Source organism: Ptychodera flava, chromosome 2, assembly GCF_041260155.1.
Source record: "Ptychodera flava strain L36383 chromosome 2, AS_Pfla_20210202, whole genome shotgun sequence".
Classification (NCBI taxonomy): domain Eukaryota; kingdom Metazoa; phylum Hemichordata; class Enteropneusta; family Ptychoderidae; genus Ptychodera; species Ptychodera flava.
This window is the reverse complement of record NC_091929.1, coordinates 1,889,412-1,913,471: the sequence shown is the minus strand read 5'-3', so window position 1 is coordinate 1,913,471 and position 24,060 is coordinate 1,889,412. Positions and strand designations below refer to the sequence as shown.

At 36.2% G+C, this 24,060-nt stretch overlaps 1 protein-coding gene across 1 annotated transcript in view; it reads right to left on the bottom strand.

Moving 5' to 3' along the window:
* Positions 1-24,047, bottom strand: part of LOC139151060 (SH3 and multiple ankyrin repeat domains protein 2-like) — a 42,496-nt gene extending 18,449 nt beyond the window's left edge. Inside the window, exons 1-9 of the mRNA XM_070723589.1 lie at positions 23,853-24,047; positions 22,150-22,510; positions 17,865-18,062; positions 16,385-16,565; positions 13,468-13,619; positions 11,921-12,088; positions 9,901-10,095; positions 6,534-6,600; positions 127-366 (exon numbers count right to left, since the gene is read on the bottom strand). Coding sequence (XP_070579690.1) covers positions 127-366; positions 6,534-6,600; positions 9,901-10,095; positions 11,921-12,088; positions 13,468-13,619; positions 16,385-16,565; positions 17,865-18,062; positions 22,150-22,374 — 1,426 coding nt within the window. The 5' untranslated portion in view covers positions 22,375-22,510; positions 23,853-24,047. The remainder of the gene's footprint in view (positions 1-126; positions 367-6,533; positions 6,601-9,900; positions 10,096-11,920; positions 12,089-13,467; positions 13,620-16,384; positions 16,566-17,864; positions 18,063-22,149; positions 22,511-23,852) is intronic.
* Positions 24,048-24,060: the final 13 nt, after the last annotated feature.

Sequence of the window (24,060 nt, the reverse complement as noted above, 5' to 3'; positions counted from 1 at the left end):
GAATGTACCATCTTACCAACATTCAACCTAACTAACATGAATATCTACAGATATACCTAGCACCTAACACGAACAAACAAACCATGAGAATTTTGTAAGAATTTCAAAATCAGCTCATATACTTGCTTTTCACATTTTCTTTATCAAGGTTATCTTGTCTGTTGATTGACGAAGTTAGAATACTGGTAGATCTGGGTAAAGTGAAGGCGCTAAATGCTGGAAGACTCCGTAAAGATCCTGTTGTTGCTGCATTTGGATTTGTACTGAGATGTTGTAGATGAGTTTCGCTCCATGTTCTGTATACTGGTAGATGGCTGGATAGGGATCTTCTTCGCATGCTGTACTTTGGCTCTTCTCTGAATGGCACTGAAAAGTATAAAGAGCACTGAGATGTTAATATCAACTGACATTTCATTTTAATGATATTAAACCTTTTTGCTGTGGTTTTACAATTTATCCCGACACCAAACTTGCTAATTACCAAGCAAGATCGCTGATGATATTGAGACTTTGATCGGTAATTACCAAAGCACTTTGGTACATTTAGTCCTTAAATTTATTATGTTTTGATATGCCCATAGACTTGGAGAAGTCTATCCCTGATACTCTTACACTTACATACCCATTAGGCAAACCTGCCGGTCACACCGTTATACGCTATGGTTTAGAATAGGTTTTAAACCAGAATAAAACAGGATCTAATGTGTAATTCACCTCAGACTTGATACTTGATCTGGCTGCATGAACACTCCATGGGGTTCACAATTTTGTATACAAAGTCACTTTAAGTACCATACTAGTGCCATAAACTAATTTTTGACAGGGTTTCACTTTCCACTGGACGGCATTTCTCAGTAAAACCAACAGATGTACATGTGTGCAGTACATCGGTGTATCCTACCCTAGTTAAACTCAACTACGGAGAAGTTAGGAGATGGGTCACACGTTTTCCAGTACACTTATGATCCTATGACCCTCCGTTGCTGTCACCAAAATAGAATAGTCCCACTCTGCACTTCCGCTATTGTTTATTTTCCATTGAAGTCCATGATGATGTAACCTGGTTTTCGTCCTTTAAAACCTTCAATGTCATTCGTTTGAAGCAATTATCCTTTCATCTGTGCAGAGTTTTTACCGGTTACTATTACAACTTTCACTGCTAGTTGATGAAGACCATTTGATACTGGTATGCTGAGTTACTTTTACATGCAGGCAATGCACATGCCAGTTCACACAGTTCACACACTTTGCTGTTGATCGGCAAAATACATGATGTCTTTGTTTCACGTTTACTTTTTATTTTAAGATATGACTCATGCGGAAATTCACCAAAATGTCATTGATCTGGGGATTGTGAAATCAATTTGATTTGAAATAGTGATATAAAATACTGTGTCAGTTTAGCTCGGAATCGTTGCAGAGTTTTGCTGCCTTCCTTTTTTAGCTCCATGGTACAATGTGATGAATGCCAGTTCAAGGAATTTGAGAGATTGTAAATCTTTTCTGCATTTTTTCTTCCTTAACAATTTCTTTGGGTGTAAGTCAATTTAGGTTAGTGATTGAACGTTGGCGTGCACTAATTGTGCTTTAAATCAGCATGAATTGAGCATTTATGGAAAAAGTATCAAGTGGGACTGTTCAATCATGATCAGTGAAGTTACAGGAATCTTTTTGGTGCAGTCAGCAGGTTTTCTGCATTGCAAGTTGTATTTGTCTAGTGCTATTTTTATCACTTTGTTCAGCAATTTTTTGTATGGGTACACTGTCGAAAACTGAGTGCAAACTCATGTCTCAAATTGGATATGCTATCACTGCATGCATGGTAGAGTTGACTTTTCAGATCCTCAGATTCAGATCCTCAGATCTCAGATTTCAGATCCTATAACTTCAGACGCAGATTCAGAATTATAATTTCACAACTTTCAAAGTTTGATGTAATATGCTAATAAATAAAACATAACTTAGATTTAAAAAAGCTTTAGAAATTATTTTATTTCTATCTTGAATCTTGAACTTAAAAACTTCAATCTCAGAATCAGAACGTCATCAGTCGAAGACAGGGTGCCCAATGATTCCACTTATTATGTGATCACATGTGTAGGCAATCAGTCAACGTTCAAATGCAAGGGGTCAGTGCCAATATACGCCATCTATAGTCAATACATAGAGATAAACACACCAGCAATCGAGCAATAAGCCACGATCATGTAAATGCTGGCTATCGACTGTCCACATTTATATCGTTCTTAATATTGATTGCCAGTGGCCCCTGGCTAAATCAGGAATTCAGGGGTTGGAAGAAGCAAGTTAGCTAATCTGTAATTGTAAACCCGTGTTCGTTGATACTTGCTGAGCGAAAACGTTTATGTAGACTTTTTTTTTGTTATCATACCTGCTTTGTACACACATTGTAAAAGGCTTGTAAATTCGAATCTGCGTCTTAAGTTATAGGATTTGAGATCTGAGGATCTGAATCTGAGGATCTGAAAAGTCAACTCTACCCTGCATGCATAGCTGTCTGCATCTGTGATTACACTTTGCCACCCATGGAGTTACTGCAGCCAGATCAAGATTAAGTCTGAGGTGAATTACCAAAGTGCTTTGGTAATTACCGATCACAGTCTCAATATCATCAGCGAACTTGATGGGTGATTAGCAAGTTTGGTCTACGGATAAATCGTAAAACCACAGTAAAGGCTTTCAAAATTCAAATTGATGAAAGCATTGTTGCTTTTAAACAACTTTTTCCAAACTATGCTTTGATGATCTTGTGACATCTGTTGCCATTATGGCATTATGAAGACACTGTCTCAGAGTGCTCTTTCAATCAAAGAACAGATTTCAGTTTGTGAGGATATGTCTAACTTTTGATGGAAAGTGTGCATATTACATCTAGACATATGACTAACATCACATTATTTTGAAATCATGAGTTACAATTCTAAACTACTTAATGGACTGACATTCATCTTCACAACAAAATAGGCATTGGAGGTGGGAGAGTGGGGAAAAAATAAAGAGTGGGAAAAAATGTACAAGGGATCTGGTAAAAAATAATGCTACCTCATCAATCTTCTAGCCCCTACCCCCTCCTGAATATCAAATGTTCCACCCCTTGGTTGACCATGTTTACATAAGACCAGCTGGCAGGAAATGTATTTACAACCTTGGGGATGTGTTAATTAATGCTGTGAGTGCTATTATTCCAATGTAAACAGCACTTTAATCAGTTACAGATAGTGAAATACCTTCCACTGTGGGGGGATTACGACATCTGGAATTATCCTGGATCCAAATTTCTCATCAGTTCTTCTGTGTCTTACATGCAAAAGTTGCAAAAATTGGTTTGCAATGAAAAAATTTACCTCAGCTTTGTTTTCTGGATCAAATTTTACTTCAAATTGATATTAAATATGACAAATTATGTTCACAGGATGGAGTAGGTCATTTAAGGTCACAAACTGAGAAAATTACCTAAAATATAAAAATTTGGGGGTTTCCAGGTATGTAAGGGTAGCTCAAACCCCTAACTGGGACCGCCAAGTGGGACTCCCAGTTGGCTCAAAATGCACTCTGGGACTGGTCCCAGTTGGCCTCCAGGACCAGTCCAAGTTGCCTTCCAGGACCGGTCCCAGTTGGCTTCCAGGACCAGTCCCAGTTAGCTTCCAGGACCGGTCCCAGTTAGCTTCCAGGACAAGTCCCAGTTGGCTTCAAAATTAACTCTGGGACCCGTCCCAGTTGGCCTCCAGGATCAGTCCCAGTTCACTTCAGGGACACGTCCAATTTGTGAACTGGGACCACTATGAAAAGACCCAGTTACTGGTACTTAATACTAACAATCTGTTAATGTTTTCATCTTTTTACTCTGCTATAATTATAGGTATACGCCACATTTAATAGATCCCAACTAAGGCCACAGTAATTTAATTCTTTGTTTTGCATCTGTGTGCACAACACATACTAGGTTTTTTCTACTGCCAAGGGTTTGAATAGGATTTTACCGAGTAGCTTTCCTGCCTACAATTCTTTGTTTACAAAATTTCACATTTAATAGTATAACTTATGATGATCACGATGAAAGGAAGATTCTGATGATTTTTGTAAAGACACTTAATGAAAATAATCAAGAAAATATAACGTGTGTTTTAACTTCCTTGTATGTGTTTTCCTTCCCGCTCATGTTTCAAAACATTTGAGTGGGCGCAAAACAAAGAATTTGATTACTTTGGCCTTACTGTAATGTACTCATTCTTAGCACTAGTACGTCCTGTGCTATGGTGTGTGTTGAAATCTTACTGCACGGATCACGTTGATAGAGAGACGATGAAAAAAGGAGATGAAAATAACTGTGCAATTTAAGATTAGCAACTCATCAAGGCGTTCAAATTTACATTAAAAACAGCAAACAAAACATTTATTTTTTACTGTGATAAATAGAATTGCAATTCATTTGAGTATATGAGTGATATCTTAATTTGGACCTAGTTATATTTCTGAACAGATAGACATAAATAGGAGAGGGGCAACCATTAGTGGTCTACAACAAAAGAAATGCATGTACTGGTACAGCAGAATCATTTCATTGTTATGCGAGGAAAAAATAGATGACAATACTCTGTTTATGTTACTTACTATCCTCTGGTAGCAATGAGAGACAGAAGAAAACAGTTAAATATATGATTAGTGTTGCACCTTTTCATTTACATTTTTGTGTAAAATATTACTGATGTTGATAAGTTATCGACAATGATATCATTCATTCAAGAATACTTTTTTATAAATCAACCATTAAGGTAGTATGCACCTCGAAAGTGAAAGACTTAAACTTTTGCTCTAACTTTCCTAAAGGAATCTTTCAATCATTCTCTTTCAAAATCAAGAATAAAAATAGGAGGTCAACGTGCAAGTTTTGGTACAAGAGAAACAAATTACCCAAGATTTACCGATATTACAAATTCAAAATGGCCGCCATCCCTGTGTTAAGTCTATGGAGAAAAATAAAAATTTTCAAATTTTAAAAAAACTATGCCGCTGAAGTTTTCTTTCACCAAGAGCTTTAAAATGAACCCCCACAAGTGGTAGGTCAGAAAAGAATTGTAAAAGTTTGAGAGTCCGAATGTCTGTCCCCGAGGTGCGTTCTACCTTAAAACAAACACTCTGGTGGCCGTTACAGCTCTGATGTTATTCCTACTGCAAATGATAATGAAAGAAACTGTTCCAACACATCAAATATAAAGACAAGTGGGATAGCATTTCTGATATCTTGTCAAAAATAATTTTAAACAGGAAATGTATGCCAAACATCAATAACAGATGTAAAAACTTAAATGAAGACACCATAAAGATTCAATAGACAAAATTGGTAACAAATAGTTTAGGACAATTTTATCAAATTGACAATATCAGTAAAGAATATATACAAATGATAAGAGATAAACTCCCACATTCATAATCAAGTTTCAGTATTATTTGAACTGAATGAAGTAATTTCTTGGAACTTACAATTATACTTTTTAATAAACAATTTCAGAGAAGAAAATATAGGCAGAAATGTTCAAAACTTTATACGTACAAATTTTAAGTTGATATTCAGAACAGTCAAGAAGGTCATTCCTAAGAAGTTACACACTAAATTTGAAAGCTGTCTACTGTCAGACAAGCCATTTCAGAGAAGATGTTTTGATTAAAAATGAGGAAATTAGCCCCAAAGAGTTGAATTTGCCAATTTCTTATCCAATTCTTAGCCATGTCACCCTGAGTGACTTGTAAGCCAAATGAAATAGTTAAAAGTTGTGACAGACATGGATTCCTCTAACAGAAATGCTACACAGTACTCAAATTGGCCATGGCCTAACTAATTCCAAATCTAACTATGGAAGTATAAGAGCAAAGAACGGACACCACCTGATAGTTCTAAAGCACTAGAATTAAGTAATTCAGTTCAAAACTTAATACAGGTGCCATCTTGTTTCTGATCTTACTCTCAAGTGGGTCAGTACAAACTTGATAAGGTTCCTAAACGCACTGACTGGAACTTCACTGACCAAAATATTCAACATCACCAGCTCTACCTTGTAACTTTTGCATCATTTTTCTTTATTTTTGAACTGTTCAGTTGTAATGCACATCACACAGACTGTTACCAAGAATTTCTCAGTAAATACCATAGACATGACAAATGTTATAAAAAAGCTGTATGGTGGTCATATTGGATTTTGCAGAGTTTCAATGAAAGAAGTTCATTATGGCATGACTTGCGACGGATACTCATGCAAAGATAGCTGGACCAACAGACAAAGGCAGATCTGGAAGTCTCCTGGCATTTGTTTGCTGAGACTAACATAGCATACTAGTATACTCAGTATAGATGTATAACACATATAAGTGAATATATCATGCAAATAAGATTTCAGCAAAAGCTAAAAACCTTTGCTGAAAGTTTTATCAAAGTAACAATGAATGTAAACTCTGAGAAATAAATCGCTACACAAACTGTTGGTATAACAGTAATGTGTAAAGTTTGGATTACTCACCGACATTTTGGTTCCTATGATTTCTAATCATTTCAGCCAATTCGAAATTACAGGCGACAATGGCAACCTTGGATTGCAAAACAAATAAAATACAAATTATGTGAGACCTACTCAAATACAAAAATAAATATTCTTAAAATAGACCCAGTGATTGGTTAATGTCTCTCATGAAAAGTATTCTGAATCCTTTACAAACTACATGAACAGGCTAAATAATGTTCAGCAAATACAAAGTGTACAATTGCTGGACAAAGCAATAAGCTATGTAATTGAGTTGGATCATGACAGCAGCTATACAGTACAGTGATTTTCTATTAAAAAAGATAGTGTCAATGACACTGTGCTCCCATTTTACAGAAATACTAAGTACTAGTATACACATGACATTGCATTCTTACAGGTTGATTACTAAGAAAATTCCATTGTAAGTCCAAATTAATCTTATACCCAGCAATATGAAATGCTCCATCTCATAATGACTTTTACATATCTGACAGAAAACAATCCTAGGATCAAGACTATCATGTTTTAAAGCAATGCAACAAACACGTTGGGAGAAAATGATTTTTTTTACAAAAAATGGGGAAAATTGCCCCAAAAATACAAATATGAAAATTTCACTACAATTTGAACGAATCTGACAAAGGCGACCCTGGGATCATACATACAAGTTTATAAGGCAATGGGATGAGCGCTTTCAGAAAATAAGATTTTTTGACCAAAAACGGGAAAATCGCCCCAAAAATACAACTTTCAACATTTCACCACAATTTGAAGAAATGTAATAAAGTCACTATAAAGAGCCTGCATACCAAGTTTCAACCAAATCTGGTCAGTGGTTACAGAGTTTTAGCAATTTGCAGGATTTTTCCTTTTTTCCCCCACATTTGCATATTTTTGACTTTGGCATATTCATTTGAACAAATTCACATCTCCACCCCTGGGTTCACCTGTCAACCAAATACTAAGATGGTAGGTGCTACAATTTAGGAGTTTTTAATGTGGATGGACATACATCCACACATACATACATACATACATACATACATACATACATACATACATACATACATACATACATACATACATACATACATACATACATACATACATACATACATGCATGCATACATACATACATACATATATACAGACAGACAGAAAGACAGACAGATAGACATGCATACATAAATACATTTATTTTTACAGCTTTTAACCTCCAACAGCCGCCTAACCTATCAATATCAGCTTGTTCAACTTGATACTACTGCTTATAATAATATAAACAAGAGTTAATTACATTCTAATTAAAGTAAACCTGCCTTGCGTATCAAGATTGTCTTAAAAAAAAACCAGCATATCTGTCAGGTTATAAAGAATCTTCAGCTGACCAACGGTCAATATTTGATGTGGCGACTGCGCGCGGATCGTGAGATATTGATAAAAACATGTCCTCAAAAAAGTTAAAATTTGAATTCCGGTGGCCCACCTAAATTCAGCTTCCGAAAATCGAACGTTTGGCACTGGTGCTATTGTCAACTAAGCTAGGGAGTATGAGCCTAGGCTGACGCGTTGGTGATCGATCATGCCCCGTGGGAGTAAGCCGAGTCTTACTGACTCGGCAAAAAAAGGAAAAGAAAGTTTGCTGATTCCACCAGAATTCGAATAGGTGACCAATATAGCCGCTGGGAAAACTATCGGGAGTGCCTCAGCATTCTCTGTCATAGAGAATTTGTTAAGCAGTTACTGGACAGGTGAGTTCTGTGTATCTACCAAATCACGGCATATGAGTTGAATTCGACCACCATTTTTCTATTTTTTAACAGCTCAGATTCTGACCATCATTTTTATCATATTTTTGTCAACATTCATACTTTTTATGGATTGATCGTATTTGTGGCACTCGACTTGGCCCAAGACCAAGAACTGAAACAATTGTGCAAATGTACATCTGTCCCTGTGTGTTGAGAAACTGTGATTCGACCGACCTTGTAATTTGAATATCTCCGCTGGTACATTTGCAAGATTTCCCGTACAACTTATATTTGGCATATAATTCATTGTTTCCCATTTGTATGTTAAAAATTTTACATTTTCACTGATATAAATTCATGTATACAGCCATCCCAAGAACGGGGATGCAGAACAAGTGACTGTGGCGCAGTGTGTTCGCTACTCAGGGGCCCGGGATGGGGATTTCAATGGGTGGACAGGCCGTGCTCGTATTTCTCCAAGATTACTATAACAATTAAGTAATGTTTTGACAATAGATTCCTATGACAGCAATGTTTTGACAATAGATTCCTATGACAGCAAAGCAATGTTTTGACAATAGATTCCTATGACAATTAAGTAATGTTTTGACAATAGATTCCTATGACAGCAAAGCAATGTTTTGACAATAGATTCCTATGACAATTAAGTAATGTTTTGACAATAGATTCCTATGACAGCAAAGCAATGTTTTGACAATAGATTCCTATGACAATTAAGTAATGTTTTGACAATAGATTCCTATAACAATTAAGTAATGTTTTGACAATAGATTCCTATGACAGCAAAGCAATGTTTTGACAATAGATTCCTATGACAGCAAAGCAATGTTTTGACAATAGACTCCTATGACAGCAAAGCAATGTTTTGACAATAGATTCCTATGACAGCAAAGCAATGTTTTGACAATAGACTCCTATGACAGCAAAGCAATGTTTTGACAATAGATTCCTATGACAGCAAAGCAATGTTTTGACAATAGATTCCTATGACAATTAAGTAATGTTTTGACAATAGATTCCTATAACAATTAAGTAATGTTTTGACAATAGATTCCTATGACAGCAAAGCAATGTTTTGACAATAGATTCCTATGACAGCAAAGCAATGTTTTGACAATAGATTCCTATGACAGCAAAGCAATGTTTTGACAATAGATTCCTATGACAGCAAAGCAATGTTTTGACAATAGACTCCTATGACAGCAAAGCAATGTTTTGACAATAGACTCCTATGACAGCAAAGCAATGTTTTGACAATAGACTCCTATGACAGCAAAGCAATGTTTTGACAATAGATTCCTATGACAGCAAAGCAATGTTTTGACAATAGATTCCTTTGACAATTAAGTAATGTTTTGACAATAGATTCCTATGACAGCAAAGCAATGTTTTGACAATAGATTCCTATGACAATTAAGTAATGTTTTGACAATAGATTCCTCTGACAATTAAGTAATGTTTTGACAATAGATTCCTATGACAGCAATGTTTTGACAATAGATTCCTATGACAATTAAGTAATGTTTTGACAATAGATTCCTATGACAGCAGAGCAATGTTTTGATCACTATGACACTAGAAGCAGCACTCACCTGAAACGGCAATTGATTTGCATAGTTCTTGATCTCCTTACTAGCACCACGGAATAACAGAACTCTAGCACAAGATTCTTGGTTGTAAAGAGCACATATATGTAAGGCTGTGTTACCAGCTGTATTCTGTACATTCATGTCAACTCCATAGTATAACAAATGTTCAAGATGTTGCACTTTACCATGGCGACAGGCCTAAGGAGAAATGCACACCATAGTTTATGACAACACATCCTTCTTATACAGATTTCAAAAAGTGGATAAGACAGCCACTATGTATGGTGTGATGTAACTGTAATTATGACTACGTTTTTTTATGTTCATGTTTATTTTCATGTTTAAAATGTGAAGAAGATTATTCCTTGTAACCCACTGAACATGATATGCTTATTTCTGTTGTCACTTGTCACCTGAATTTGAAACACAAAAGACAATCAACGCTTGCTAAGTCAAATGTTTTGATTTTTTAAAGATTGCCTCATTCTAATGTACACGAGTAAAAAATAACCCATATTTCAAACTTTTGAAATCCCCTAACAGTGAAGATAAGATAATGCTTTCATGAATTTGTTTTGAGGAACAGTATTTCAGTTATTGTCCAGGTATAAGACCTTGCCTGTTTTGTGGCTGAGCAGCCATATATCACAGCCTTCCCTATAATGTACCGGTATGGCAAGAATGTCAGTGGTGAAAAGTTATACCATTGACATGATCAGATTGAAGGAGCCAAAGGTCAAACAGCATGATATGTAATCATTTTAATGATGTCTCCTTCAAAGATGGTAGCTAGCAATTAAAGTTTAACACCTGGGACTTGCTGTAGTGTCTGCCAAAGTGTTTGATACCTGGGACTTGCTGTAGTGTCTGCCAAAGTGTTTGATACCTGGGACTTGCTGTAGTGTCTGCCAAAGTGTTTGATACCTGGGACTTGCTGTACTGTCTGCCAAAGTGTTTGATACCTGGGACTTGCTGTAGTGTCTGCCAAAGTGTTTGATATCTGGGACTTGCTGTACTGTCTGCCAAAGTGTTTGATACCTGGGACTTGCTGTAGTGTCTGCCAAAGTGTTTGATATCTGGGATTTGCTGTACTGTCTGCCAAAGTGTTTGATACCTGGGACTTGCTGTAGTGTCTGCCAAAGTGTTTGATATCTGGGACTTGCTGTACTGTCTGCCAAAGTGTTTGATATCTGGGATTTGCTGTAGTGTCTGCCAAAGTGTTGATATCTGGACTTTGTTGTAGTGTCTGCCAAAGTGTTTGATATCTGGGATTTGCTGTACTGTCTGCCAAAGTGTTTGATATCTGGGATTTGCTGTACTGTCTGCCAAAGTGTTTGATATCTGGGATTTGCTGTAGTGTCTGCCAAAGTGTTTGATATCTGGGATTTGCTGTAGTGTCTGCTAACATGTAGCTGCACACTACATCAAACCTGAAAACACTTTGAAACTGATACTCATTGCCTGTCTCATGACCTTTAAATTAAATGAACATTAATTGAGCTGAAATGTAATCTACACAACGGTTTGGGTTTGAATTAATAGGTGTTGTTGGCTTCAAGTCTTGTTGCTTCATTTCTTTGATTTTGCATGCCATGTGAACTTTTTCGTCAACATAACTTAGTAAATACCATACAAAGTTATTCCAATGGATATGAAACAGACAAGAAGTGCTTTGTATCGGCTCTTCAATAACATTGCTACTTACAGGTACACAGAAATGATTTCCTCTTGATGATAAAATAATCATACACTGGGCAAGTAAGAGTTGGCAGTTTTTACTCTTATAAATCAATGAATTATTTGCAAAGGTTGAAAACGGAAATTTTTAAATATTTGTCTCCATCTAACTTTTCTCTAGTCAACATTGTTGACAAGACCAGTTACTGTAAATATCTGTTTATTATTGATGAAATTACTGAGATAGTAATAGACAAGATAAATAAGAATGAAATCCAAGGACAGCATGCCTTATGATCGATTACAGTCATGTTACCATGATAGAACACTAGTTCTGCCAGCATACCTGATGAATTTCTCTCCAGCCTTGGTCATCAGCAATATTGATATCAGATCTTTCATGTAACAATATCTGAATACAGTCTGTACTACCAGTATTAGATACAGCATGGTATAGTGGTGTCAATCCTTTGCTGTCTTTGTAGTTTGGTGATGCACCAAGATCAAGAAAGGTCTGCAAAAAGACATATCTTTGCAATCAATAAACTGTATGTAAAAAAGACATACAGTAATTCTGATAATAACCAATAACTTCTATCAGTGTGTGGTAAACAATCACAAAAATTTGACTTTGTAATGCATCAGTAAAACCAGCAACTTGAAAACAAACTCTTGTACCGTTGCACATCATAAGTGGTATGTGATAACACATACTAGTATGGTCCTATTGCACATCATAAGTGGTATGTGAATGGGCATTGTATTGCTGCAATGCATAACACCAATGGACATTCACAGGTTGGTGACTGCCTTATTGCTGTGATAAAATGCAACACTGAAGTCAAAAGATGCAATAGGACTTGGCAATGGGTATTGCAGTGAAACTGAAATCATTGAAGCAATGGTAAACAATCAGGTAAAGGTATATGCTTGTAATGAGGTAAGATGAGTGATGTGACAGCAAACAAGCACTGTTTATCCCACTGAATTTGACTCAGTCTGTGGATAACTGAATGATGGTAGCCATATACTGTCACTGTGTAATGTGATTGAGTACAGAAATCAAGCGTAGTCGCAAGGTTTCGTGAAGACAAATTTGTCTTCACAAACCTTGCGACTACGCTCTAGCTGTCTGGTAATGATTGCCTAGGCTCGCAGATGCGTTACAGTAATGAGCACATGGCAGAACGAGACAAGGAACACCCGAAAGTGAGGCAAGGACAAGAACATATGGCGGCCAATGAATGAGTTGCATTCGGAACAGTAAATATTAATGAGACTTGAGGACATAAAGGCAGCCAATGAATGAACGCAGATGGGACATAGGGACATAAGACCTACCAATCAACGTGAGCGACGCTGGGGTTTAGGACACAAATTTATGTCCTAAATGATATACGTCTAATATGACACTGATACATGCATAGAACAAGTTACCAGTTAACAGTTTCCAAACAGTTCATTGTTAACATTTCCGAACAACTGTTGACTGGAGAAGTGCCATCTATGCATGTGCATATTCTAGCATGCAAAAATGGCAATGTCATCTGTGACCCAGATAATTGTTGATAGCTGAACTTCTCAAATTTTTTGCGATAAAGTAGGATGAGGTGTGTTAAAAGAGACATATTGAATGGCCATATTCCGGTAGCAGCATACATCTGTGTTTCCTCTGGCTTGAGAGCTGCCCAAAATAGTCAGTTTCTCTCGGCTTTGTGAAACTCACTGTTTTTGGGGTGACGCACAGGCTGTAGGGCAATAGATGTATGCTTTTACACTTGTGACTAGTCAATATGTGAACATTATCCATTTTTCAATTGCACTTTCCACTGTTTGCTACCTTTTCTGAACTCAAGTCTAGAAATAGTTTTATGAACAGTGATGTTACAGTACCTTTAAAACACTGAAATTTGCAGTTCTTGCTGCTTTATGGAGAGGTGTTAGACCATCTGCTGAACGAAAGTCTAGATGGGCACCACCGTTTACCAATGCTAAAACCACTCTTCCACCATTGTGAAGTACTGCAGCTGATGTCAGTGGTGTTTCTATAACACAACAAATAACAAGTTGGTCAGTGTACACATATGGACTGGCCATGTGGGCAACAGCATACGTCTGTACCCCGAGGGACTGTGAGTCACTCCCAAAAACGGACTGTTTCCTGAGGCCAAAGGCCGAGGGAACAGTCTGTTTTTGGGGGTGACTCACAGGCCCGAGGGGTTAAAGACGTATGGTGTTGCCCACATGGCCAGTCAATATGTGTTTTATAACACACCTCATCCGCAGTCATGCATAAAAACGTAAGCTTACAATACACAAAACTTGTCGCATGTAATATGTTGCACTGGTTCAGTAAGAAAAAGATTTTCCCAACATGATCGCAATACTTCTGCAAAACGTTCAATGCACCTTTGATTATACTTTTTATCCGTTTCGAGTCCTTGTTGAAAACCAGAGCATTCAGTTCTTCTTCAGAAAGTAGGATAAGCCTAGAAATTTCTCAACTATCGTTTCGATCGGCCGCACACGACATCCTTGTTTACATTCCGGTCTGCGCATGCGTCAATGTCGTTTTTGACGTCAGCGGGCATCATTTTTCGGAACTGATGCCTGGCAGGCAACAGTTCCAAAAAATACTGTCAACGACAGTGTGCTCACATTCGGTTTGAATTGGTCCATTCGAGAAATATTTAAACCTTTCACCCCCAGTTCCCTGTATACAGGTCCAACTTTACCATAGAAAACAATAGATTTGGGACAAACCATGGTGGTGAAATATTTAAACCAGGAAAAACAAGAATGACAAAAGCAAATAAGGTCTCCAACTTAGGTACTGGAGGTCATCTTTAGGAACATGCATATCAACTTCTATAGCAATGGGACAAGCAGATCCTAAATACACAAGCAAATATCAACAACAAAAAATAGACAGAGAAGGTTTGATAAAAAGAAAAGGTGGGAGTAGGTAAAAAAATGTACAAGGGATCTGGTAAAAAAGTAATGCTACCTCATCAATCTTCTAGACCCTACCCCTCCTGAATATCAACTGTTCCATTCCTTGGTATTACATAACACTAGATAACAGGAAATGTATTTACAACCTTGTGGTTGTAAATACAATGTATTTACAACCTTGTGGTTGTAAATACAATGTATTTACAACCTTGTGGTTGTAAATACATTGTATTTACAACCTTGTGGTTGTAAATACAAAGTGAGTGTTATCATTCTAATGTAAACAGCACTTAAGTTAGTTACAGATGGTGAAATGCCTTCCACTGTGGGCGGTGATTACAACATCTGAAATTATCCTGGATCCAAATTTCTCATCAGTTCTTGTATGTCTTACATAGAAAAGTTGCAAAAATTGGTCCGCAATGAAGAAATTCACCTCAACTTTGTTTTCTGGATCAAATTTCCCAACAAATTGATACCAAATATGACAAAATTATGTTCACAGCCTTCAAAACTGTCTCACAACATATCCTGGGTTGGTGTAGGTCATTTAAGGTCACAAACTGAGAAAATTACGCTTTCCCAACACTTTGAGCAGAAAATTTATCTAATAACATGCCTTGGGACTTTATACCAAATTACAAAGCTATCAAACAAGTAATTTTGAGAACAATTTTTCTTGACCAAAAATGACAATATTGTCTTAAAAATACAAATTTGTATATTTCAGGACAATTTCCACATATCTAACTATTGTCATCTCTGTACGTCTATGTACCAAATATAAAAGCTGTCTGTCCAGGAGTTTTAAAAAGAAAATACTGTTTGAGATTTTTTGACCAAAAATGACAAAATTGCTCCAAAATAGTAATTTTCCCATTTTGTCATAATTTCAACAAATTACAAGAGTAACACCCTCGCAAAGATCACAACCCAAATTTCAAGAGAGCGATTGAGCTGGCAGTTTCAGAGAAGAAGAATTTTTACTGAAAATGAGAAAAATCACCAAAAAATTCATTACAAACACAAAATTAAGGATATCTTCACAATATTCATAAAACTGTATAAGGTTCACTTAAGGTACTTGCACACAAATTTTCAAAGCAATCAAAACAGCGGTTCTCGAGATATTAATTCTTGACAAGTTTCACATTTTGTAAGCTCATTTGCATAATTTTGGCAATGCAGACTTTATTTGAACAAAATCCCATCTATAGCCCAGGATGCATCCACACACCAAATACCAAGCTGAAACGTGCAGCGGTTTGCGTGTTTTTGATGTTGACGGACATACTGTACGTACGTACGTACATACGTACGTACATACATACATACATACATACATACAGATGCCATCGACTTCAGCTTATACGATAAACTCACATTGGTATAACCAAATGTGAGCTAAAAATGATGCCTGATGACGTCGTTTACGTGGATCAGCGCAAAAAGAACGCATCCCACGTGACTATCAATTGGCGAATTAGAATACAGACTGCGGATGAGGTGTGTTATAATATGATATGTCATATTTCAAAATATTTCCAGTAAAAGATGACATCATCTTAGTAGTGATCATAAAAACTAAAATAAAGCATTGTCTTGGGCACATGAAAATCCATTTTGTAGTACAATTATGTTACTTTCTTTCTCTTTAGTCTAACAACTCTATTTGAATGATCTGTTGCTGCATTCTGTTGTGTAAAGTCAAACTTAAATGATGATGTCTGAAGTTTTAATTAACTTAAGTGATAGATTTAGAGCGTAGAAGCCGTTCTATACTAATCCATACAACAGTGGATACAAATAAGGAGAATTGCAATACCAAAGATTAAGAACAAAGAAGAGTATTTACCTCCAGTATTTTCATCATGGTAGTTAGGATCTAAACCTTTTTCTAGCATTTTGTTCACTTTGTCCAGAGATTGGCTTTTCACTACATCCATAAACTTCTTTAAATTAGCTTTTGTATGTAGTTTTCTGATTTGTGCCTTATCCAGCTTTAGTTGTCTGTATACTCTCCTCTTGTACTTGAACTGAAAGGAAATAGCAGATGTATTTCAATGCTACCAAGAACTCTCATATATAAAATCCAATATTAATGAAATGTCTATCAAATGGACACACTCTACATTGTATGTCTACTTTGAATTTTTTATCATCCATCTATTCAATGAAATATGCAATCACTCTCTCTATCCATCCATTCAATGAAATATGCAATCACTCTCTATCCATCCATTCAATGAAATATGCAATCACTCTCTATCCATCCATTCAATGAAATATGCAATCACTCTCTATCCATCCATTCAATGAAATATGCAATCACTCTCTATCCATCCATTCAATGAAATATGCAATCACTCTCTATCCATCCATTCAATGAAATATGCAATCACTCTCTATCCATCCATTCAATGAAATATGCAATCACTCTCTATCCATCCATTCAATGAAATATGCAATCACTCTCTATCCATCCATTCAATGAAATATGCAATCACTCTCTCTATCCATCCATTCAATGAAATATGCAATCACTCTCTCTATCCATCCATTCATATGCAATCTCTCTATCCATCCATTCATATGAAATATGCAGTTTCTCTATCAATCCATTCAATGAAATATGCAATCACTCTATCCATCCATTCAACGAAATACATGCAATCACTCTCTCTATCCATTCATCCATTCAATGAAATAAGTAATTACTCTCTCGATCCATCCATTCAATGACATAATTATATGACCATGTCCTGTCCCTTGCATTTTAATTGGTCGAGCTGAACCATGCGCCTGCCCACAAATACACAGTAATGGTTTATTTTCATGCCTGTGAATATGAATAATATCGTAAACACAGTAACTTTACAGCTAAAATGCAAATTGTGATTTGTACAAAGATAATAATCAACCACAAATTAAAATGGATCATTTGTGGGCCAAGTTTAGACGCTTTTTTGAAAAAATCTATTGATTTTCAAAATTTTTGCAATGCACACACTACTCACTGACAGGTTATGGGGCCCTGTTGTTGTGTGCTCAAGAAATTTTCGTAAATTTTGACGTTTTTGGGGGGTTCGTTGATAATATAATTGAAATAACAGACTCCGTGCTGACCATTAATGTTTATTTATGGGCACACATGAGAGGAAAGCCAAATTAATGGCCTTGGCAAGCCTCGCCCATTAATTTTTGGCTTTCCTCTCGCCCTTGCCCATAAATAAACGTTAATGGTCAGCGCTTCGTCTGTTATTTCTATAGTAATTACTCTCACTATCCATCCATCCATCCATTCAATGAAATCTCTATCTCCTGGAGAGAATTACCTCAAGAAAGGGAATTGTTCCTTGGAGAGGGTATTCTCTGAGTGGTCTTTCTTCCTCCAAAAATTTGCCGGCTTTGCCATTTTCAGGAGGCGAGTAGAAACCATAATTGTTTCCATCATGTAATTCTTTGGCCAAGGTTGTTAACACTTGTTGTTTGGCAGCCCAAACTGTTTTGTCAAGGTGAAAACATACGCATTTCTGGAAAAAATCACATGCATAAATTAACACACTTGCAGAGTAAAACTTTTTGGATCACAATTTTGTGTGGCTACGACAGTCTGCTGTCAACAGTGAATTGAGAATGATAATCTTTATCATGAGTATAAGACAGTACATACCGTAATATTACCAATACAGTACACGTATAAATCACATTTTGAAAAATTGAACAGATAATTCAAAATCAGATATCTTTTATCCTGCAGGCCTTTAACTTCTCTATCTGGGGAGTAAACATGTAAGTAAAAAAATGCCATTGATCCAAAATCTTAAGTATTGGCATACATGTACATTTGTGATATGCTGGGTGAAGTCAGTAAAACTCACGTTTACAATCAGTATGTCTTCTTTCATAGCCTACATATTCCAAAGTATTTGTCAAAATGCATTAAATCAGACACATCATGCCTAACTGGTTTTAAGCAACTAGACCCGATGATGACATAATAAAACTAAAAATACGGTAAAGTATGTACAGAAAGAGTTTGAACAACGCGGAATCACATTTCCTGTGTCTGCATCTACACAAACTTCCTTGGTCATTTGAGGTGATAGCTTCAGTGAAACTGGGAAAGCATCAACCGAACAAACACCACATCAAGCAGCTCAACATAGATTGCTGCCATCGAAATGCCAGTATTATACACCTTATCTATATTATTCGATGCCACCTTCATCACCGTACATCTATTGTAAATGTCCAGATGACTGTTTGACTGACACCTCTACCCCCACCCACCAGCGACTACATGTACTAGGGTTGGGACCCCCCCACCCAGCAGCGACTACTCGTACTAGGGCCGGGACCCCAAACCCACCAGTGACTACTCGTACTGGGGCCGGGTCCGTAGTGTTTTTCTATTGACACTATATGCTTTTAGCGTCAGTTGTTCTTCCTAAAGACAGAAAACTCTTGCTTCAGTTTGTGAGTCGGATAAAACCATCGATACTATTAACATTTAGATTCTTTCATTTTTTTTTTGTTCAAGACATGGATATATTTGTCTTACACATCCATGACGAAATCAACATGTTCAAAAACATAAGTCCTGATAACGCCAGCGCATCTTGAAAAAGATTTCTTGACATTTGCTACATTGTCTTGGTATTTTGTCAGTAAAAAAAAATATGTGGCTGCATTTATTTTGTCACGCGGCACAAGAGAGAGTCCATGCTGACTCCATTTTCGCTGTATCTCAGTCGACAAATTTTCATGAAAGCAAGGCCATGGCATCAGCTATTGATTCTAAAGATGACTACATTCAGGAGATATGAAATAAGTGTAAAATTAACATGCCACTTAATCCAGTTGTACGTTGATTTCATGAAATGATGAGTATATTGGTATGTCAATTTGTTGACTATTCACACATATTTGTTCAGTATTGTGTAGCCATTGCATGGATCCACAGTTGAGACCACATCTTAATTTAAATACCAACTTTCATATACTGTATGTAGATAAATTGTATGAGTGGTGTCATGTGATAATCACATGACACCTGTCTCATCAAACCACCTCTCTATCAGGATATAGGCGTGTCATGAACATAGAATTTATCTCAGGGACAGATATTGGGACTTTAAAACTTTTCAATACCTTTTCTTGTCTACCACTTGAGGGGTCACATTTTGAAATTCAAGAAGTGAATAAATTCAAGAAGTGAATAAAGTAACTTGTGAAGTAAAATAAAATTTTCATGAAAATTTAATTTTCCCCACAGAGTTAACATGAAGGATAACAGCTACTTTGAATTTCAAATATCAGTGAAGTTAAGGTAGTTTGTTTCTCTAATACCAAACTTTGCATGGTGACACCTGTTTTTATTCTTGATATCAAAAGGGAAAGGTTTACAGTTCTCTTACGGGAAGGTTTAGCAACCTTTCAATTTCAAGGCATGAACTTCCTCACAGGACAGCTTTGATTATGAACAGTCTTCTCTGTTACTAAATGTTTACTCAATAGAATTGATATTTGAACATTCCTTCTTGAACAGGAAGTTAACATGCAAACAAGTATTAATATAGAACAATATCAGGTAGCAATGACAATATTTGTTTGTATACTTCCTATATTTTGCTACACTATCAGAGCCTAGAGCTTATCAGTTGACATTTATCAACTCAACACTTCTCTGAAACCTTAGGACTGAAAAGGTTCATGTTTGATCAACAATTCCCTCAGGATGACCTGTTTGAGATTTGTTGAAACATAGATCCTCCATTTGGAAAAGTGTCTATGGTTGAAATAATGACAAAATTTTTGTGGCAACACACAGATTTTGAGTACTGTTCAATTAAGTTTTGGTCCGGTACCAGGCATGCTAATGTAAACATTTTCTTTTCTAGAACTACATGTACTGTACATGTAGCATGGAGTTGATTGACAGTTTCACTTGGTCTTTGTCAGAGGATGATCCAGGTCTTTGGAGAATTCACTTTTGTTTTTTTCTGTAATGTTTCTCTCTTGTTGCTGGTTTTTCTTTCATTCTATATTGATATTAATGAAGTTTAACTGTATTACATTGAATGCAAGGTTCCTCTAATTTAAAGAATGATGAAATTTGGAAATTTGCCAATAAAATATAAATGAAAGATTGACAGTTTCATAGATTATATTCGATTTTGGAAAATTATTTTCTCAATCAATTTTGGTTTGTTCACAGTACAATAAACAGTGAAGCAATAAAGATTATAATTCTCAATTGTAATTTACCAATTGAGAACATGATTAAAGATATCAAATTAATATAGAACAATATCAAATATTATTATTATTATGTGCAAAATGGTTAACAATGTAGATCACCATTTATAAATACTGTTTCACAATTGCTGCTGGATATCATGGACACCTAAAATAATAGGAACTCTAGCAAATTCAATTTTACCGACGATTAAACATGAATAGATGGGAGAGGTGTGTTATTCAAAATTACATGTATACATTATCATATGAATTTAGCAATGTTGAGTGAATGAAGTAAAGCTATCTCTACAATAGTTTGGAATGTGAGCCCCAAAGTCTCATGTCTCTGATCCTTTCATTACGAAAAAAGTGAAGAGGATTTGGATTATTATCCAAATCCTTGGAAAAGTTGGTAATGTTTAAGCTAGGAAAAATATGTTGTAAATTTTTATTTCACTGTAATTTTAATGATGAAGCATTACAGTTAAATTAATACATTTCATTGGGGAAGGTTTGGATACATGGTCTGAAGTTTCTTAGTTAAATAAGGACCTGAACCAATTACCTTGAAATATTAACAAAAATACACTATAAGGGAAAGTAAATTTTCTGTGAAGAATTTTACAACATTGGCATTCATTTGTATTCAACTTTTTTGAAGACCATGTAGCGAATCCCCTGGTGTCAATTTGAACAAAAGGTATTGACCCTAGATAGTAAATTGATCTGGATTGGATTTGATTCTACATCTCCCAAAGGCAAGTGTCATCTCCTGATACCATGTGATCTACAGATGTGAAAACTTTGCAGGTGAAAATGACTAAAAGCAGGATGACTTAGTTTGTTCATGTAATGACCAGAATGTATTATTTTCAACATGTTCAATGTGCACATTAGTCTGGCAATCTGCCTGGACTGATGTAAGAAGGACTGCTGATAGCACTCTGTGAAAGCATGTTGTCCTTGTGGAAAGTTCAAACAGCAAACTGTCCAGATATATCTTAAGAATGGCTCTGATACTTTAAAATATTTCACAGTGGCTAGCTAAAAGGCCAACTGGGGGCCACATTAAATGGTATCAGAAAATAAACAAAGGTGTGATTGTTAGTCATGTTGTAATGTCCTTCCGGTTTTGGCATCTACCATTGAGCTCAGATTCTATCCCTGTGCATACATTCATTCTGTTTGGCAAAAGGGCTTGGAAAGCTTCATCTTCTAACAATAGCATTCACATAAATTAAAACTGACAATCTTCAGATTTACTTCAGTTGGCCAAATAGTGAAAAGGATTTAAATACATTTCACTGATGTTTTTAGAAAGACAAAATGTTAAGATGAAAAGACAGAGAAATCACCCAAAATATGCACTACATGTACCTGTAAGTTCTGTTCAGTTACTGCTACTCTCACATAAACAGTGTCTGTACTTTCTCTTGGCGATTCTGTAGTGGAATGTCCATCTGCCTCTGATGACTTTTGTCCATTGGCCTGCAATGGCACTGCTGTTAGCTTGTATGGCGGCGGAGGTGGTGGCTCTGATGGCGGTGGTGGTGGAATATGATCAGGGGGAGGAGGAATAATGCCACCATTGAATACATCCATATTTCTTCTTCCACAATATTTTATTTACCGAGTGGAGTCACTCACAGGGATGAATAAACAGCTCCATTTTCTTTATGATCAATATTGTCATTTGTCATCCAGCTTTTTAGAGCCATCTTTAAATTTATTTACTTTCCTACAATCACAAAAAGGACAACAAATTAACATTTCCTGAATATTCTCTCTATTACAGTGTTAGCAAATGAGCGATGACTGAATTTTCATATGGCAATGAAAAAAAAAATCATGAATTCTAGAAATGTAACAGAGCACTTTGTCCTCTTTGAAAGACAATATTTCCATCATTTCAGTAATTATAGCAAAGTCACAAAGATAAAATAACAAATGTAACATGCTGATAAACTGGTACTTTTGCAACATGATTTGTCTTTGCCTTACTTCAATGTTTGCTCTGGTTTCATAATGAATACAAGACAGTCTTTACACATTTTATGATGTAAATTCTTCCATTTTCACCCTGTAAACTTAATATGGTGAATATTGGCACAACATTCATTTCAAGCTTTTGACATATAGTCTCCTTTTTACATTACAAGCCATAGCCTACATCTCATTACGTATCACAACAGTATTACCTTGAGATGCACTTTAGATACAGTTGTAAGTCTTCCAATTGCATGCATATTTATTTATTCAAAAATTATTGAAACTTACTTTTCACTGAATAAAGTTAGTTGGGATACGTACATAACCTAACAAAACAGACAACTGTTTTGTTGTTCAGCCAGAGTGAGGAATGTGGACAGGGGAGGAATTGTGGTGGCCATGATAATTTGATAGAATTGACTGAGAAAGTCTCCTAGGAACGTTGTTATACATGTAATTTTATCTCTAGTCCTAACACTCCATAATTGATGCAAAACACTGTGTCAACAACTACAGTATATTAACTCTTGTCGTTGTGTTACATGGTTATTCAATGAGAACTGAGAACTGAAATATATTCCACGTGAGTCATTTCCCTCTACGGCATATTGCATTTATTTTTTATGTTTCATAATTCATAACATACAACTTGCGACAGTAACCAATTTATTGATAATATTACGTAGTTGAAGCCGGTCCTAACCTCAAGCCTGTTGCAAAGACTAAAGGCAGCATAGACCCAGTGGGAGACCCTGTACATTGCTTTTGGAGTCTCGTCGATGGACTACGTAGATTTGGGGCACACCTGTAATATAAACACCGCAGTGGACCACATCGTCCTTTATATTAGTCAACACCTGACTGAGGGTGTCTTCATCAGCGAAATTCAGAATAATACTAACATTTCCCCTATTTAGCTACACTACAGCTTAGCATAGGCCCTAATTTCTTCAATCTTGCCCCTTTTCTCGTACCATCCATTCGTTAATCTAACCAGGGTCACTCCAAACATACCGTACCGATACGGCGATAAGTGACTGAGTTGAGCTTAGCCGCAAATGGTGTATTTTTTGTGCGTGTATATTACTTACAAATGTTCTACTTCATCCAGCGGTAAATCTATCTTCGCTTTCTCGTTTCACTCTATATATGTAGTCTTTGGAGAAATAAAACCATACAAAACTGGAGAAAACGATGAAGTCAGCCTTGATTTGCGATACGTAGTGGGAATGCGGCACGAAAATAGATATCGTCCATCTTTTGTACGGAATTATGGGAAAGATTACGTCACGAGGTCAC